This window comes from Cyanistes caeruleus, chromosome 7 (assembly GCF_971803275.1).
Source record: "Cyanistes caeruleus chromosome 7, bCyaCae1.hap1.1, whole genome shotgun sequence".
Lineage (NCBI taxonomy): Eukaryota > Metazoa > Chordata > Aves > Passeriformes > Paridae > Cyanistes > Cyanistes caeruleus.
Window position 1 is genome coordinate 22,006,521 of NC_141707.1, and position 20,100 is coordinate 22,026,620.

A 20,100-nucleotide genomic window follows, 5' to 3' on the forward strand; every position below is an offset into this window, starting at 1 on the left:
CCAACAATGAAACACAGCTGTAATGAAAACAGTACCTAAGATCTCTGTCTTCTTCACCATGTGCATCGAGATAAACAGAACCCCAAAGGCAGAAACGATGGCCTCGTATGATGATGATTACAGACGCATTAATCAAAAGGAATATTCCTGTCCCAGCTCCACAGTTTTGAGAATGCTGTAATGTTATGCATGTAGGAAGGCAAGAGTGCAAAGATTCTGTTAATGTCTGTCAACTTTGTAACAGAAGAAATTTTAAAAATAATACTTTGTTTTGCTTCAAATGACATACATTTACTAAGAAACTATTTCCTAAGTGTGCCAAAGGATAGGCTGCCCCAAAATTCTCTATCCAAACTAGAATCCAGTTTCTTGTGCTGCCATAACAACACCTGTATATAAAATGTTTCCCTAATCAAAAGGGGAGGATATTTGTTGCCACATAAAAACTGAATTACAAAAAATAAGCAAAAATATTCTGCACAATATTTTCAATTTGTTGTTGTATAGCAAACTGGATAGGATTACCAAATATTTTCCACAGATAGCAGTAACTGGAGAAAGTATTTAGAAAAACCTTACAATAGTTTATATTGTTAAACATTTGCTTTCTCAATCCATGCTCACAGATCTAGTCTATGGCTCTACAAATTAATAAAAAAAATTTAATGGTTCTTGCTTTGTTCAGTATGTCATTCACCTCTGTGACGAGCACAATCTACATTCATCAATTCACTTTTGCAATTAAAAAATGCACCCTTCCTATATGGTTGATTACAATTAGAAGCTATAATCCCATCAACTACAAAAACACTTAATTATATGGATTGTTAATTCCTTTCTTTTATAACATTCTGTTTTCATGAAGCTTGAAATGCAACCTTACCTTAAATGTAACTATAAATTCTATTGTAAATTTTGCCCACCCCTTTTTCTTCTGCTATATTTGCATTATAAGAGAGAAAGGTGAGTTCAAACAATTTTAAAACAGCTCAAAATATCTCTGACATTTTATGCCCCATTTGTAAATATCTCTCTAACAAATTCCTCTCACAGTTTTGTGAAGTCCTTATATTTTCAGTCTTCCCCTAACTGTTCAATGGAAGCAAAGAGAAAACCTATCAAAGCAAACTTTTGTCATAGTCTGAAAAATGATACTAGATCTCATCCAATTTAGGCTGCTGAAAGAAATTATATATATGCTGACTAGAAATCTTTGCTGCTGAAAAAGTCATTGACCTTAAATCAGCACCTACGTAGTTAAAGTCTGTAGATCTCTAGTAGGTGATCAGGTATCAGAAAATACTCAAATCAACACCACACTGATTTTCTATGTACTTGGAAATCAAGGAAACAAAACAAAGGAAAATGAAAATAATATAGAAACAACCAGAATGTAAAAAAATTTCAACTGGCTGTGAATCAAAACCATGTGTCAACATTACACACAGTGGCTTTGGAAGACTTTTACAAAAAAGGAGAAATATGTTGCTATGCAAGTAAATAGGTCCCCAGAATCCAGTCTAGGTCTATTACTCAGAAATAAGCATTAAACTCTATCACTGGGGGTTAGACTAGATGACCCTTCAAGGGTCCCTTCCGACCCAAACTATGATTATATAAACACATTTTGAAAAGAAAACCATCAGAAGTGAGCAATGGAGTTAACAACTATCAATGAGCATGAGAATCAATTACAGAATTTGAATTAACTCTCTCTTACCAGTACACATTCACAGTAGCTCTGTTGTTTACAGCATAGTCCTTTCAAGCATACAAAAGTACCACAAACTAAGCAAACAGCAGGATCTTTAGGAACCTTGGTACAAACAGAACAAGTTTTTCTGTGATAATACTGAAAAATGGTATTGTAATTCTCAGGCAACTGAAGGAGGCGTGGCAAGTCCCACTTAGGTTCCTGGATAAGCAAAGCCTACAAATAAGGTAAGAATATATATCAGTTCTGTGCATTTTTTAAAGCATTTGTATCTTCTAAAAAAAGAGAATACCAAATAAAAGTTAAAATGCAGTTTAAAAGTATCTCCTTTCTTTTGCATTCCACATATTTAGAAGTCAAATGTCAACCTTGTAATAGTCACCTGCTCCTGGTTGATCACCCTCCCCAACTGCAGTCACGTTTCATCCTCTGTAACAGGTACAAAATGGGCACTAGTCTTTTCCCAAGGATGTTTTCTGAAAGTGACATACTTTAAGTGCAAAATCCTTCAGAGTTAAAATGAGAGGATTAAGAGTGACCCATAGGAAAGACTCTTACTCCCTCCACTAAGTTTGTTTGACAATATCAATGTGTTACTCCCAAACCGTGGCACTGACTATGAAAGCTGTCTCCCAGCTAAAATTTGTACTCAAATTTAAAACAGACAAGGAAAAGTTCTGATATGTATTTTCTTAAAGTTTCTGTTACCTGCCCTTTATTGGCTACAGGTCCAGAAGGTATGTGCAGACTTAGTATCATCTAAGGATAGTGTTTCTATATTCTGTCTCCGGCAACTATAAAAATCACACAGCTCTACTTATTCCTGTTTTTAGACAATTCAAACCACATCCACTTACCAATATTTCCCATTACAATTTCTTTCTCACTAAAAAGTTATATTTTCAGATTCTTATCCAAAGCAACAGTATATGTGCATAATGAGTCAAACAATAAATAGCTGCTTCCCTATTTTGGAAAGTATAATTTTGCTACATACCTTTACTTGATCTGGATGTCTATCTGCAAATGAAGCCAGTTCTGAGCACCACTGTGATATCATGTCAAATGCTGGCACTGGCCAATCAAGACAAGAGGCACTGGTGAACTGATGAGCTGACTGAAAAGATGGTAACAGACCCAGGCAGCTTGCAAGAATGGTGAATTCTTCATCTTCCTTTTTAGGCATGAAATCAAAGAGGTGTAGATTAATACCTAGACTCTAAATTTTTTAATAGTTTATTAAAAATATATCTATTTCAATAAGAAGTATTTTAGTATTAAGATGCAAATAGTCATGCTTAGTGACATAGGAAGGTTCAATTTCACCAGATAACTTCAAACTGGACCCTTGAAGCAAGAAAAAATTGTCAGAAAAAACCCTCCAAACCAAACAACTTTGAAACCTCAACTCAAACCAAACCCCACAGACAAAACACAGCCCCACCACAAAAACCACAAATCCAAAAAACAGAAACAAAACAAGAAAGCTCCAAACTCCACAATACTTTTTTTCTGTTTAGCACCACAAGCTAGCTAACAGCTGTTTTACAAAGGAAATGATGTTGAGGCAAGGCAAAAAGGGAGCTGACCTGCAGTAAACTCTACTTAAATTAGTCATGGAACTTAAACATAATTGTCCGCTGATGCAATGTCTCTGAGAATGAAGTATTAAGAGGCATTAAGAAAATCAGTACTGAATTCCATCCAGGAATTACACCATCTCTGCAGAAGCTGGACAAGTTTTAAAAGTATGTTTTTATTTTAAAAGACAAGCACCTATGACCCAATTAAATAAGAATGACTTTGCTGAAGTTTAGTAATATAATAACATTTTTTTGAAAACTGCAGTGCTGTATTATGTTAATATGTAATATGCAAATGCTTTAAAAATATCTTAGGATAGAAAATGTATACCATGAAAAAGACACCTTAAAGTTCTAATTTTTGATCTTTAGCTTTTATTCAGAAATGTTTGAGTGTGCCCCTCTCATTCTGTACCTGACAACTAGGCAAATCCCCTCCAAAGAGATGGTGTTGAAGAAGGCTTGTGATCCTGAGGAAAGGCAGGCAGAACTGCTGCAGATAGCACTCTACAGAATCCAGATTTACCTAGACAGGAGGAAGCAATTACTAAATTCTGTCCCAGGTAAATTATCCCCTAAGTATGGAAACTGCAATATGAACCAGGTATTTTTTAAAGCATATTATAGAAATGACTTAATCGAACATACATTTCAAAGGCCAGCATTTCCCTAATCTGAAATAGCTCTGTAGATATTCTTCCCCCTCAACAAATGGGTTTTCTACTTAATATATTTACTTTTCCAAGTTTCTGAAAGGTCTTTCATACTTATGATTAGAACTCATATATATGATTAAAACCTGTAATTATAAGAAGTATTTGTCAATAATTTTCTCAATGTGGCACTGACCACATCTGATATTATTAAAAGAAAGATTTGCGGAGGCAAACTGTCCCAAAGGGATATGCTTTGATCTAGAAAACAAAGAGTTGTACCGCAAGTCTTTAACAAGATCAGAGAAAAATCATTATAACAATGAAGCAAAAAAACTTCAAGGGGACATGCTGGATACATTATCCAGAAATTTGCCAATACCACTGCTAATTCTTCAGTCTCTCCTTCATCATATATCTTCCCTTTAGACAGTTCACTAATCACATGACTCAGCAATACTTCCCAAGATTTTTCTCCACTGGATGTATTCTGCAAATGAGAAGAAAATAAATCCAAAAAGCACTGGTCATAAAAAGGAGAAAATGTTTCTGTATTAGCAACAGCAATGAAGAGTATTTCCTTTTGATCAACATGTGAATTTTGACCTACATAGATACACAATGTTTAAAAAAAATTAAAATAAATATATAATTTTACAGAATGGGACTGCATGTAGCTCAATAGTGAAATGTGAATTGCTACTTGAATTACATATGCTCTGAACTGAGCACTTTATGAAAGCACTTGTATAACATTTCACATTTTCTCTGTGAGTATATAAATCCTTCCTTTAAAACAAGAAAGAACCACTTCATAGATACATCTTGTTTTGACAGAATTTGAATTCTAATGCAGGAATTTTTTTTAAAAAATAATTTTTGAAAACATACCAACCAGAATGGATAACAAACCACTTGCTATGTATTTTAAGTTACAATGAATCTATCAGAAAGTACAAAGCTCTGTTTGGAATGAACAATGTCTACTAGAGATGGAAAATATATTTAGTGTAAAGAATAAATAGCCACTTAGCTTTGTGCCATAGCAATTACATTTAAAGGCAACACAGAAAGCCTTAAGAAATAGAAAGCAGTATTCTCATAAATATTTTCTTCCGAGTCAGAATAAATTCTACCCTGGAAAAAGATGACTGGATATGAATTTTAAGTTCTGTTAGTATATGATCAACACAAGAAACAACAAGGCAGTGGAACATTACTGTGATTCCTTAAAGAAACTTCAATTACTTCAGTACATAATGATGTATGTAATTCATCAGTTGGTTTCTTTAGTGCATTTTGGCATCAGCTTTCATTCTCCATTTTAGATGGGGTCTTCACCTTTCATACTGGGACCACACACTTACTGTTTATGCTTATAGTCAAAGACCCAGAAGGCAACACACACTTAATTCAGCAGCTAAGAAAAACCTTCTTTCTATGTTATTCCTGGAAGTTTAATCCACAGGCATTTATTGTGCTTCCTATGACACCGTAACACACCTTGCTAAGATAATGAGGGTAAATGTGGGTTTCAAAAGTACAATATCCACCTCTCACCCCTGCTGAGAAATTAAACTCTTCATGTTATTTAATCATTTAACATAAATATAGAGCAAAGTCTTCAGTCCATGTTTAATGTCTGGAATACCAAACTGTAATAAATTCACTTGACATTATCCACAGACAAAAGTTAAGTGAAGTGTCATCTGTGTAGTCATCCCAGGATTAAAATATCTGTTTTACCAACAGAGAAGAAAAAGCCAACCTGAATCATATGTTTTTAACCACTAGGGCTTAAAGGAACTTTAAAGAAAGAACTTGGATTTCTAAATTAAGAACCCGCTTCCCTCATGACATGCATGAGGATGAGGGATAGGCTCATGAAAAGAAGGGCAGCCAAACAGCTGGGAGACAGGAACAGGGAGCTGTGTGATTATCACTGGCAGGTCCTGGGTGCTTGAAACTGCAAAATTATGTATCACCTGAGAATCACTTAAGTAAACAATGAAAAAACCCCTATCACTAGCAACAACCTCAAGCAAATGTCTTTGTATTTCTAAGAAAATGACAATACAGTGAAAGAATGATCAGATAGGGACCTGACAAAATGAAGTACTGTCCAGTGATCCCAATGTAAAAAAAACAAAATTCATAGTAGCAGGCCAGCAGATAATTTGTCCTTAAGACCCTGGAATTCTGACTGACCAGTATGACAAATATAAGTTACATGTGAAAAGACAGGTCATGCTTCTCAGTCTTCATTTCATTTTACACCTAAGGCCCAGCTGTTGTACAAAGGGGCAATACCCATTTCTTCTCCTGGTCCCAACACTTTAATCTTTTCCTTTGGTCTGATATTGGCATTCTTTTCACCTTCTGGGAAACAATTCTATTCTTTCTTTTGGTCTGATATTGGCCAATATCAACATTCCTATCCTTTCCTTTGATCTGATATTGGCATCCTTTTGACATTCTGGGAAAACCAATCTGTGGAGTAGAAGGTTGACTGAAGGATTAAATGAATGCTGGTGCTAGTGCAGAGAACTTTGTCTTTGGTGGCAACTGGCATTCAATCAGCTGAACTGAAATAGAAAGATGCATTGTCACTTTACTTGTAAATACCACCAAAAGGCAAAGAAACAATAGTGACAGATTTCCTTCTTCATCATATAAGCACTCTCAACCACATAGTGAGAGAAATTTATATAGCTAGCCACAAATAGCACAAGCAAGTTGGAAAAGTCAAGAGGGTTTTTATCTCCAACAAGGCTTCCTGCTTTTCCTGTAGAGAAATGCATCGGATCGATGCCCATGGTTTATATGGGCAGGCTTCAATTTCACAGGAAGAAAAGCTGCATTTATTGATTTCAACCACTGCAACAAAGTAGAGACTGAAACTATAAAGAAACACACTCAAATCTCAAACTCAGTTTTGGAACCAGGTATTAATTGTGAAACTTTTAAGTCTAATCATGTACAAAAACCTGCAGAAATTGCACACACAGAATCAAAATACTGGATTTTGAAGCAGAAGCAAATATTACATGCAAAGCAGAAGTATCTGTGGCATTCATAGCAGAAATACTTAAGCATAATTTCATAAATATTTTAATAAACTAACCAACCTTTTTGAGAGCTCCTGACTCTTTCCATGCCATCCTATCTTCAGCGCTGCATTTAACAGAAAGTGCTGCCAATGCTTGAGTATACAATAAAGTGAACAGCACTTTTATAATGCAGGTGAAGTGTTCTGTAAAACAAAGGAAGTAATTTTAAACAGTTGATATTTTTAGCAAATACAATGATTACAGAGTCTCTAGCTATGGAAATGATGATTCTGAAATGAAAAGCAAGTGCTATATAAAAAGAACAGCCCCTCAAAGCATACAAAATAACATATAACTATGTTACAGCTTTCCGAAATGACTTGGCAGCCATAGTGAACAGAACAAGTACAGGGCAAGCAATTTTCCACAGCTGCTTATGTTCATCTTAATCCTGATTAGCAGTGACTTCATCCAAGTGGCCTGACAATAATACAAAATTGTATTTTGTCCAAAGGTTACATCAAGTTAAGCTACTGATTACTGTAGATGTAAGCAAATGCATATCCAACCATCTCGTCTGGCTCCCATCAGGGGTGACACTCCTACAAATACTGGAAGAATTAAATTTTTTTTAAAATCATCACAAGAACATTTAGCATATCAGTTTCTAACTCTTCACTTCCAGATATGGATCCAGCCACAAAACACATGCTGCAGAACACTCTTGAGTGAGTACCTATTTACTGGACCTCACATGTGTACAGAGGGAAGACAAAAGGCAGATTGGCATTTACTGTATTTTTAAAGATCTTTATGATGTTTTTAATATTTAAAGGACTAGTATTTCCTACAGCTAGGCTGCAGGAGAAAGGCTTTGAAATTTTTGAGGGGAAGCTAGCAACAGAAGCAAAATAAGGCTTCCTAAAATGGAAAGAGAAAAAAAAAGATCATTCGCTGAAATGAAGATACAGAAGCAGTCCTTTTTTATCTTTTTATCTTTAGGTTCTATTTCCAGCCCCAAATTATCTAGTTTGTTTTTAAATCTAGGTAGATCAAAGAAGTTTCTATCATCACTTAACACCACTTCTTAAGCATAAACATAACTAATATATATTAAAAAAATGTAGAGAAAAACGAGAGGTTTAAGAAGTCCTCTCAGACTTTGAAGTCAAGCAAAACAATTTTATTTACATAAGCACCTCACAAAAACTGGGTTAAAGTCATTCTTTCTTCCCAAAGGATTTAAATGAGCTTCATATGTGAAAATGAGGAGGCCAGGAAAATGAAACACCTTGCTTCTCCTTTCCTGCATCTAATATCAAAACCCACTACTAAATTTTAAAATATGCACAGCTAAGACTTGAGTACATAATTACATTTGTGAAATAACAATTGTTTGTCTATGTAACAAGTGTTTACAAATCAATGCAGACATTTCAATGGATTTTGAGACTTTTTTATGTCACTGAGTATAAGCTTCTGTGAGTATAAACTATAAGCACAATTTAAGCATCTAGAAGATCATTTGTTATTACACAATTAAAAACTGACTTTTCTGTATTATCTTCCTATGGAGATTGTCTTAAACATGACAATGAATGGTCCTATACTTCATCCCCCATTCTAGAGCAGGCAGCATTATAATGATACTTCCTCTTCACACTTCCCCAAGAAGAGGATTCACCAGATCCCACTAGATCTTGAGGCCATATTTTTTATCTCTGCTGAAACCTCAATTTTCTTAGCAATCCCGTCCCTGAGGAATAATGGCAGGCAAGCTTTAAGGAAATTTTCTGGGACTGAAATCAACAAGATGAAATCACACACATTCAGAAAACTGTAAAAATTTCCTCCTTGGCCTGAGTTAAGAGTTTTGTAATTGTAGCTAGAACTGAACTCGGTTATTGAGTTCTAAGCCTTCCATAGCAGATACAAGCAATCCAAATCAATTTCATCCTGTGAAAGCCTGAACAAAACCCACTGCATGTAGAGCAGCAAAGACAGACTGCTGTCAATAGGCACCAGCCTGCCACAGCCTCTATCTTGTAGCTCTGCTCAGGTGATTGCAGTGCTCAACATTGGGTGTCTTTGCACATTTTAAAAAATCTGTTTTCTGCTAAATAGAATTACTCTTTATCTTAATAGTAATAGTTCAATTCACCAGAAATATGTCTAGCCCATATTAAGTTTCAATTAAATGAATGCTCTTGTATTTAGCATGCATGTGACTCAAATTACTATGAATTACATTTTTTGAGAAAGCAGAATGGGACAAAAACTGCACACTCCCACATCTGGGTCACCTTTAAGTCCTGAATTCTGCACAAACTTCATCTTTTTTTTTTCCCCTTAGGAAAATATCTCAGGAGCAGCTCAGAGGCCGTATGTTATGTAGTGAGCACCAAGGCTTTTTTATAGTCATAGAAGCATCCCATGGGAAACATATTACAACATCAGTCACTGCATCAATTATCACTTCATTACTATGTTATCTCTTAAAATGCCAAATATTTGATAGCTGTAGGTACCTGTAATGCTAGAGCTGTTACATTCTTGTCTACTGCAAAGAGCAACTTTATTTGACTTTCTGCAGTGTGCTTATGGGGGCTGTATGCTGTTTTCCTGCTGGCCCCTGGGGCAGGTTGTGCTTTTGCTACATCATCTTTTTAATTTAATTTTTTATCTTTTTTAATTTAATAATTCTAAAGCTTGTGAAGTAAAACACTGAAGCGAAGTTCTGCACTAAAATACATTTAGGATTCTCTGTCCCATATCTGATAGTCTGGAAGTATTATTTCTATGGCTAGGCCAATCTAACAAAACAGGCTAATCCAGAATTTTTGTACTTATTTTTGAATAATATTGAGAAATGCTCTTACATTCCTATTTTTAAAGCAACCAACCCCCTTAAAAATTAAGCTTAAACAGGAAACACTTCTAGAATTCTAATTTAAATATTAGTGCTAGAAATGTGCAGATAAATAAGCATAGTACCAAAAATATACATATTTTAATTTCAATATCAAATTTGATTATATACCCTGGTATGCAATGATGACAGAAGGAATCCACAGAGAGAACCAGATGCAAAATTAAGGACGAAGAGCCTTTTTTACTAAATTTAGAAGGAGATCTTTGTATAAATAACCTTTGAAAACTATTCTTCTTCATCTAAAGCTTGAACCCAGCTTTGAAAACAACTTCAGAACAAAGGGAGACAGCACTGAACTTCAGATAATCTATGAAAGGTATATTAAAGTTCCAAGACAGAGATAAATATTTGAGCTTTCCCACTGAAACTGGATACTGCTTAAGCTGATTACATCCATACTATATTTAGTCAAGATCCTTATCCAATCATTAAAAAAAAGTGTTAGTGTTTGTCTGAAAGCTGCTTGCTGAACTTTTGTCACATGTCATTCAAACTTTATAAAAAAAGAATCTGCCAGAACATCCAGGTCAGCCTCTTCAGCAGCTGAGCCTAACCAGTATTACAGGAAAAGACGTTGAATTCAGATTTTACACATCAGAGAAGAAACCTTTCCTGGAGTCCATAGAGGCTAGTCTCAACTCCCAAAAGGAGCTTTCAAGTTGGAACACATCCAAGCACTCCTAAATCGCAGCTGTCTCCCTGCAGCCCTGAATTGTCAGGTGTCACAGCACCACCAGGCTGTGGAACAAGAGCTGCTGGCAAGCACTGCTCGGCTCTGCCGGCATCTGGCGCCAGGCACAGCACCGGGCACTACTGGCCACCTCAGGCTCACTCCTGTTCACACACAGCCTGGTTTTTAAACACTGTATCAGTATGCTACTTTTTACATTCAATGCAATGCAGAAACTGAAATCATTACTTCTAGAAATCTGTACACGGGGTCCCAAGTCAAGTGGTGGGAAAATAAAACTTTTTACAATTGATGGTAACAAGAAAGAATGTCCAATTTCAATTCAATTACTCCAACATCTGAAAACTGTGCTGCAGAAAGGACTGGTGGGGGGGCACTGAATTCAATTTACAAAGACAGATTTTAAGTTTTGATAACCATCAAGCCACTCTCTCTGTTTCTGTATGCACACTATCATTTGCTATTTCTTATTTTTTAAGAAAGGAGCTGGAAGCAAAATCTTTGTCTTGTACGGAGTCCCAATTCACAACACCATGAACGTTCCACCCTCTGCACAGCTGCCACAGAATTGAACCAGAAACTCCTATGTGGATCATTATGCATTTTGCCCTGTACAATTTCAAAAATTTCAAACAAAATGCTAAACATTTGAAAAGTTCTGCCCATGTCCTAGGGTGAAACTCAAAAGAAAAAAGAAGTTTCACAAATGGTTTTAGTATCTTAAACACAATGTTTATTTTGCTTGCTACACTACGCAGAAGTACATCTCTGAAAATTGGTTCGTGTTTGTAAATGCTCTGACCTCTGCCAAAAAATTTTTTCTATAGCAGTCTTCTTTATGATAGGTTCAGATCAATTTTTCTCTTCTGAATGAAGAGGTTGAACAGTAATGACATTTTTATTGCTTTAATCTATGTCAGATTGAAAAAGATACCAACACCCATCCAACAGTTAATAGGGTAGTTAATGCAATTCCCAGTCTGAATTTAAAATTAACAGTTAATAGGGAAGTTAATGCATTTGCCATTTGAAGGGCAAGAGATGAGCTTTTGAGTCCTCCTTACAGAGCACTCTCTATTTTTAAAGTAACATGGTGTAAACAAAAAGGATTTTATATACAAACTTGAAAAAAAGATGTCATATTTGATGAAGGACACAATGCAACTTACTTAAGTCTATTGTTAAAGGAATATACTGGAAATATCTGTCATCACACACAGGCATCAGCTTCCTGCATGTATTTCAGTGTACAGCCAAGTCCAGAGCTCCTGCCCCCCATGACAATGGCAAAGGCAGCACAGACAATTCAGGAAACAGTAGGGTTAAACAGAGATTTTGTTTACCCCTACTGCTGAACTTGTATTTATGACACATTTCACAAGCCATTTTACCTTAGCTATACTTCAGCTCTCTACAAAGAATTAATTATATTGAATTTGACTCTGTGACCTATACACCCATTGTAAAAGTTCTAAACAAATTTGTTACGACTTACTTTTGTGAACACCACTCTATACCTCCAAACAAAGAATTATGAAAGACTTTCTTTTCATTCTGCCTAACCATATTGATGAAACAAAATTTAGGAAGATAAATGGCAATTTATTTCTAATTTAATGCCTCACAGATTTGAAGTAGATACATTTATTTCTTTCTGCCAGTTGCCATTTCCCTCTCAACTAAAACATACAATAAACATAAGAGCAAAGGACAAAACACGCTGCTGATATGAGGCATTTCACAGAATTCTCCACAGAACACCTTACTATTAATTGAATGTTGTCTTTTCTAGGATAAAACACACTTTCTTATATGGTGGTATTCAATGCTTGGATATCGACTACAAAGACACTACTGGTTTGTACTTTATCTTCAACAATTCCTTCCCTGAATTTCAGATGTTAGCCTCATTAAACTTTTATTTACTCTTTTTATACTAGTATGATTGAGTCCTTCCAATAAAGTTAAACTGTCGTTTAAAAAAAAATAAAGTACATTTTTGACAACAGTCTTCCTATGCGAAGTATTTATTCTTTTAGTATTTTCATATTCTAAGAATCTTTTGGATATGCTTAATCCATAAGCATGTACTTAACAATTGGACTATGATAGTGAAGGTCTTTTCCTACCTAAATGATTCTATGATTTTAAGTATATTGAATTGAAAAAGCAAACCCACAATGTTAATGGATACACATAGAGTCACTTCAGCTGAATTTAAACATTCAATACTGAGGACTGAACACCTCTAAAGGGGAAAGAGTTTTTATTAAGGTGTAAGCATCAAAAGCAGAACAGTTCCTGAATTTGCCTATTCAAAAACTATCAAAACTCAGCACATATCAAAACTGCCACACAGCTCCCACGGGAGATATTCTGTTCATTGTCAGTGAAACAGTAAAGTGATACTGGCTTTGTTTGTCCTCATTTTCAAATAAAGGTACAAGTACAAATAATCAAGCCAGACACCAGAGGGTCTGAAGCCATATTCTGTAACATACATTACCTGTTAGCTAGAGGAACCAGGTTTAGCTGTTCCTTTTACACAGCAATTTAGGTTTTAAGACAGTTCTGATTTTAGTAAGGAAAGATTTAAGTTTTTAATATCTATTTAATATTTATTAATAATTATACTGTTTGCTGTCTCTGTTGAAATTGCTGCACTACAGCAATTATTATCTTCATATATGAACTTTTACATAAGACTGCTGCAATTTAAACTCTGAAATTCAAATTAAATTACAATCTTTCAAATTTTTTCCCTTAGGCACTCAGTTCAACTTGAAGTACTGAGCTGTCCCTCTAAGCAAAAGATGAAGGTCAAGCAAAGGACACTTTTCTTTCAGTAGAAATACTGAGTTTCTACTCAGCTCTTGTATCTTTAATGAATAGCTGACTGATAAGGTAAGAAGACAGGGAACACAGATAAACCTGTCAACTCAGAACAAAAACTTCTGTTCAATGCCACCTTTTGTAGATAAGGCAGAAACATTATTTTAGAATACACAGTAGATCAGCTATGATTTACCATCCTGCAAACCATCATGAAAGCAGCCTCATCTACATAATCATTTAACTATACATATTTTTGCAACATACCTCTGTGCAATGGTTGAGGCATGGTTAAAATCTGGATAAGCAAAAGGGATGAGACATCTCTGTAAAGCACAGGAACTTCTGGCAGCTCTTCACTTACCAGCCTGGAAATAAAACCAAAAGAAAATCACTTCTGATACTATAAACCCATTTTCATGTTTTATTTTGTATTTATTTTAAATAGTATTACATTTGATATCAAGTTTACAGTGACAATTTGCTAACAGATCTCAATTTTAAAACTGCTCTCATATGAAAAAAATAATGTTACTCATGTAATAACTCATGAGGAAATTACCATTTGGATACCTCATTCTGTTGAAACGTTTTAAAACATTCAAAACTGCCTGAACTCATTACAAGTATATAGAGAGTCAAGGAATATTCAAACAGTTGAATTGGTTTCCAAAGCATGGCGTTTCATGTGTATACATGTAATCAGGCTAAACAATAATGTTACAAGGAATTCTCTTATTAGAAAACAGAGACCTTAGAAAAGCTATGGCTTTCCTTCATCTAAAGAAATGAAGCCATGACAGATGGGATTATGCAATCTTACACACAGTCTTTATAAACTCCCTAGATGTCTGGAAGGACAGCAAATAAGCACAGAGATAGTGCAAACTTTTCAACTATCCAAATTTACTGATGTATCATCATCTTGTTTTCCTTTACTAAAAAGCAGAAAATTCTTGCAGATAGGAGGTAGTTTATAGTTTTGTATAGCAATATTCAACAAAATTCCTACCAACAGTATTCTTCAGGTTCAACAGCTAAGTCAAATGGCAAAACAAAAATCTAACAGTGAAAAAAATCTTTACTCCCTCTTTTAACTAATATGGGGCATGATGGAGAACTCAAGCAGGAGCAGGCTTGAGACAAAGTATGATACACACCCCTCCCCTGTGAGCCTTCCACTTCTGCAACACGCACTGGTACAAAGAGCTGTGTGGGTTCTTACTGCCCTTGGCAAGCAGTGGTGGTGCTGCTGATCTGTGCTGCAGGAGCCATGCTGCAAAGTCCTGGTCTCACTGACCTGAGTCTCCCAGGCAGAACAGAGTCCTCTACCTACGGCCAGCAGTGCTGCAAAGAACAAACTGAACCCTTGCAGACCATGCACTGCAGAAGGTTGCCTGTATGTGGTGGTATGTGGATATGTGGATGCATGCATGGGATCTTTAGTGTCCTCTAACAGCTCTGGGGATTCAACCAGTTTATCATCTCTGAAACTCATAAACGTGGCCCTGCTTTTGGAAGGAGGCTACATAGTCACCGATTTCCTGAAAACTCAGGCATCTTTCTACAGAAAGCACTGCCAGGGGTCATCTGTGTTACAAATTTGAACACATGGAAGCAGCCATACAAGAGGAGGATTAAAAGAACGCTTACGGTCACATGGTTGACTGGTCTTGTAAAATGAAATGACAGAAAACATGGTCTAACTGGTCCTTTTGAATCAATGATCCCAGACAACAACAGAATAAACACCATCTATAACCACTCACTATAATCAATCATTTAGTAAAATTATTGTTTCTAAGCACTGTAATATATATATGAGCCTCCTAAACAAAACTTAAATATTCTAAAAATCAGTACATTGAACTCTAAAGAAGACAAAGGGGGCAAAAATTTGTATCACACTGCCAAGCTTCATTTTCAAAATTATACAGGCCATAAAGATACTCATCTTACTATGTCTCTCTAATTCTACTTTAAGCTATAGCTAGTTCTACTTCATGATCTACAATGTTGAATTTTAAAATAACCCCCATTTTGTAATGGCTTTAAAACCACGGACATCCCTTAAATTCCTTCTCATCTTTAATTCTTCATTTATCTATAAATTCGGAAAAATTTGATTTGGAAAAACATTTAAAAAATCTGACTTACTCTGGTCATGTTTAGCTGAACACTCTTTTTTGACAGATGTTATCAATATTGTTTAGCAGTCATGTAACAATTAGCTCAAATACCAGTTCTGTCAAAATTATTAAACATATATATTTACACAATACCATAATTGACTGCCAACATCACACATAAATGAACTCTTTTGCACAGGCAGGACCAATTGAATTACTTCTCTAATTTATTTAGTTCATAAGAATTGAGAAGCAAAGCTACATTAAATGTCAGGGGTTTAGATAAGCTGCTTTTGCTTACATCAAGTACTGCAGCACATGAAGCACTTAAAAACTGTTCTGTCATTTATTAAGAGCCTCAGAAACTTCTTCATTATGACAATGAAACTGAAACTACAAAATGTGTTAAGAAATGTGTTTTATGGAAATTGTCTATTCTGTTAATCCCCAAAGCATATAAGAAAGCTTGATAAATCTGACTACAAAAACTTGTGCCACAGAAATACTTAATAAAAAGGAAACAAGTACAACAGCAAATAGGACCAAAGTAATACGGAATTATTCAAATGTGTAACAGTTGTATGCTGAATCCATTTTAAAAATGGAGTTGGTGAAAATAAACTATACAGTGTAAAATGAACAAGTCCTAAAATGAAAGATGTGAAGCTTAGCTTTCTCTATGGAAATGACCTCTTCTCCAGCCCAAGGTAACTGGGCTGCACCTCTGTGCCAAAACCAGGGCTGCCTATCACCTGACAGCTGCAAAACTGCCTCTGTATTCTGCATCCTCCTCTGGAAAGCTGTTATGCAGGAGTCACTTCTTTGGGAATGTATACAGAGAAATGGGAAATTCTGTTGTACTCTGAAATAAGCAGCATTTTGCTTAGGGTGGTTCCTTATATTAATGCTCCCCATTCCCTCTTCTCTCAACCAGAGATACTTAAAAGTTTTTGGTTGATGTTAACTCTAACTAATTATAAAGGTAGAAATTCAATAAGTAAAGTAAAAGTTGTGAGCCTCACACCTCTTTAAGTTAAGACAGAAAATTTGAGACACGGGGATATAGATACACCTAAATGAAGGCTTCAACAACTAGGCCAAACTTATATTTTCTTCACAATTTGCAGGATAAGAAGTAAAGCCCACAAATCCCAGATGGCAGAAAGGTCAATCTAATACACAGCTTCTGATATTCACTGCAAGAAAGCAGAATACTACTATTTATTCTGGCTGCACCTTAGGATATAATCACAATTTCATATTTGCTCTTCATTGTGTCACAGCAGATTTTACAGCAGGTCAGTTTCTCATTATACATTCACTGACAGTACTAACATTGGGCATCTCCTCTTTTACTGCAGTGCCCCCAGCAGGCCCTTGTCACCCATTCCCAAATTCATTCAATTTAACCTTTTAAAAACATGGATTTGTTGCTCGACTTTGTTCACGCAGCATGCCTGCCCAAGTTACATTAGCACAGCCAAAGAAGATGGTGAGCTGTAGTGTAGGGGAAGGAAGAAACAGCCAAGAACGAATACTCAAAAGCTGGCACTACTGTCAAAACCTATGCACTGTAACACATGTCCTGAGAGACAGCTGTTTCAGGCAGGCTTTTTGTTGTATGGAATAGATCACATAAGTCCTGTCACAGCCTGTGATGTATAGACCACCTCTTGCATAAACCTTAACTAAACCCCACTAACCAAACAGCAGGGTTTAATTAAGGTTTATGCAAGAGGTGGTCTATACATGCATCCTACTCTCTCTGTCTCAGAGTATCTTCATAAAAACTGCAGTTTTTTTCCCCATTTCACAACAGTTTCTGTGATGGAGATGTGACTTATGAGGTTCCTACGCACAGCTGCTCAATCCTATCCCTGAGCTGCAGTTTGTTGCCCCAATACGACACCATAAACAGTCTCTGAAGCGATCTAGCTTAGAATGAAACAGTGAAACACTGTAGTAAAAATAACCCAGCATTTCAGTTTATCATGCAGTTCCTCCCTCCAAGTGCTTCTACTGAAAAGATCCTAAATGTTTCACCAATCCATTCTGTTAACACATTCCGTCTGTCAAAATAGACACAAAAATCTCAGCCTTCCTAGAGATTTACATTTTAAAAAACATGTGTATCTTTTCATTTCATGTTTGTTGGTCCTGAAACTGTGACTATTTGGACTAGTCCATTAAATTCACGTCTGGGTTTAGTAATTATTGCCTCCAGCTGTTCCTTGCCTGCCCCCTGCCAGAAGCTATTATTCCCCCTTTGCACCACAGTAATTGTTTATTTGATCACTATTGAAACCAGATCTGTACCTACAACAATTTGCTTAAGTACAGCCTGTGGGACCAAGCGTACAGTTAATTTTGCAATATAAACTGCACAGGACAAATAATCCACTAAACCATACAGTTCACCAGATTTACCTTCTTTTTCTCCCTCATCTTCCAAGCAGTTCACATTATTTAGGCCCTTTTTGATAGACTATCTTCTTGCTCAAGATTTCCTTATTTATACTTTACCTTGCTGCTGCCGCTTGAGGTCCTTCCTATATTTCCTTTCAATTGCCATTTTCAGGTACAAGGAGATCTAAATACAATTGTAGAAGACTCCAGACAAAACCAGTGGTTTTGGGAAGTACGGTGAAGCAATTCTGTGAGACTCTTTAAAAGTTACTTTGATCAGTTCTCCCAGACACAGGAAATCTAAGGCATTATTTATGAAGAATGACAGCTGAATTGTAGAAAACTCAGATAAAAGTTGTGGGTTCTACATCTGGGTAGTTCTACTTGTAAATATTTATGTATCTTTAAAGAAAACAGCTGTAATTAAATGAGGGTTAGAAGATAATGTAATGGCACTGAAATTCCACAGATCTTTGCATGTGTGGAGGGTTTTTTTCTTTCCATTTTGAAAATTATGCTTTTAAATAAATAAAGATTAAACTAGCTTCTCTGGAAAACTGCTTTCAACTCAAATAATAATTTAAAGTGAAAATTAAATAGAAGAAGATGATGACATATTGGTTTGATGTTATTTTGCTTCTGTGACTTCCCTAAAGTTACATTGTTTGGAATCACAGTAATACAGCCAGAAAATATAGAAGTTTTTCTCTCACTGACATTTTTTTCTTACAAGTCTTTGCTTGAAGTCTCATATGCAGGTCAGGCTGATGATTTAGATGACTCAGTTAACTTCAAAGTGGCAGAATGCCATTCACATCTAAAATCTGCAATGATTATTTCTCCGCCATCCTCTTAAGCTTTTTCAGTTTTCAGCAGTGTGTCACCTTCTAATGGCTCTGAGCACTCTTTTCTGTACCTGAAAAAATCTGCTATTCTGTCCTTCTCAAAAGGCCATATGACTCTAAGAAGTGTGCAATCAGATCATACACACCAATCCTATGAATGCCATCTTAAAGTCAAACTACCACTTCAAATTTCTGCAGTATAATTACAGATACTCATTTTATGCTCCAATTTATACATGAAAAACATGTCCTCAAATTGCCTCCTTCATAGCATGCATAAGGAAGGGAAAACATTCCAAGGAGTAAGCAAAAATATTCCAGCTCAAAAGCATCTGTGCATTTCACCAGTAAATTATTTCATGGCAAAATGGATGCTATCTCAGTTGTAGCTTCCTACAAACTATTTAGGACTTTGTGCCAAACTAATATCATCAAGTCTACCATGAAATATTGAAAACCAGTGCAGAAAACACAAGAATGGCTCAAATACATTCCCAGCATGCAACCCATTCTGCAAAGCAAGGCACCACAGACCTACAGTACCATTAATTTCTAAGTGATTCAAAATATTGCCTAATGAAATCTAACATACTACACTTTAGCCTTGACATGACCAATGCTTGGTGAATTCCATCAGCTCTGTGAGCCCCCCTCTGTTAACAGCTGCTTCCAAAGCCAGCAAGCTCTTCAAATGCCAAAACAAGAAGTGCATGGTCTGTCCCACAGCCATTCTGGCCACATGATCTTAATTCTGCCTCATGTAACTCAGCCAACCATACACCAAATTTATTAACATCATCCCACTCTTCAGTCTAGGTCAGGTCTCAATCAGAATCACATGAAAACAGACCCTCAAAGCAGTCTGAATGCGTGCTGAATAGCATAGGTTTTCAGGTTATAAAATGCTTGATGCTTTCTTCTGCTAATTGTCTATAAATTAATCTCTTGATACAGTTTAATTACTCCAATAATCTAATGTTCATTGCAAAAACAATCCTGGGTCCAAGAGAACAATAAAATCTTAAACTAGAAATGACAACAAATGTTTTAACAGTCTTCCCAGTTTGCAGTTAGGGTTGTGGCATCACTATTCCAGACCAGTTTTTGAAATTGCATGATGCTTTCTACCTCAGACTCCTAGAAGTGCTGACAAACAGCTGGATAGGCACTAAAAGGACAGTCTTTTGATGTAATTGCAAGCTACAAAATGTAGAGCTTAGTATGAAGAAGATGCTTAAGGTGCTAAGAGAAAAAAAAATGTACTG

At 35.9% G+C, this 20,100-nt stretch overlaps 1 protein-coding gene across 9 annotated transcripts in view; it reads right to left on the reverse strand.

Moving 5' to 3' along the window:
- Positions 1-20,100, reverse strand: part of UBR3 (ubiquitin protein ligase E3 component n-recognin 3) — a 102,523-nt gene that overhangs the window by 2,984 nt on the left and 79,439 nt on the right. For all 9 annotated transcript variants that reach the window (XM_086896723.1, XM_086896724.1, XM_086896722.1 and 6 more), the window contains 7 exons: positions 13,723-13,823; positions 7,079-7,203; positions 4,333-4,440; positions 3,713-3,823; positions 2,712-2,888; positions 1,721-1,930; positions 36-175 (listed from right to left, as the gene is read on the reverse strand). In XM_086896723.1, coding sequence (XP_086752849.1) covers positions 36-175; positions 1,721-1,930; positions 2,712-2,888; positions 3,713-3,823; positions 4,333-4,440; positions 7,079-7,203; positions 13,723-13,823 — 972 coding nt within the window. The remainder of the gene's footprint in view (positions 1-35; positions 176-1,720; positions 1,931-2,711; positions 2,889-3,712; positions 3,824-4,332; positions 4,441-7,078; positions 7,204-13,722; positions 13,824-20,100) is intronic.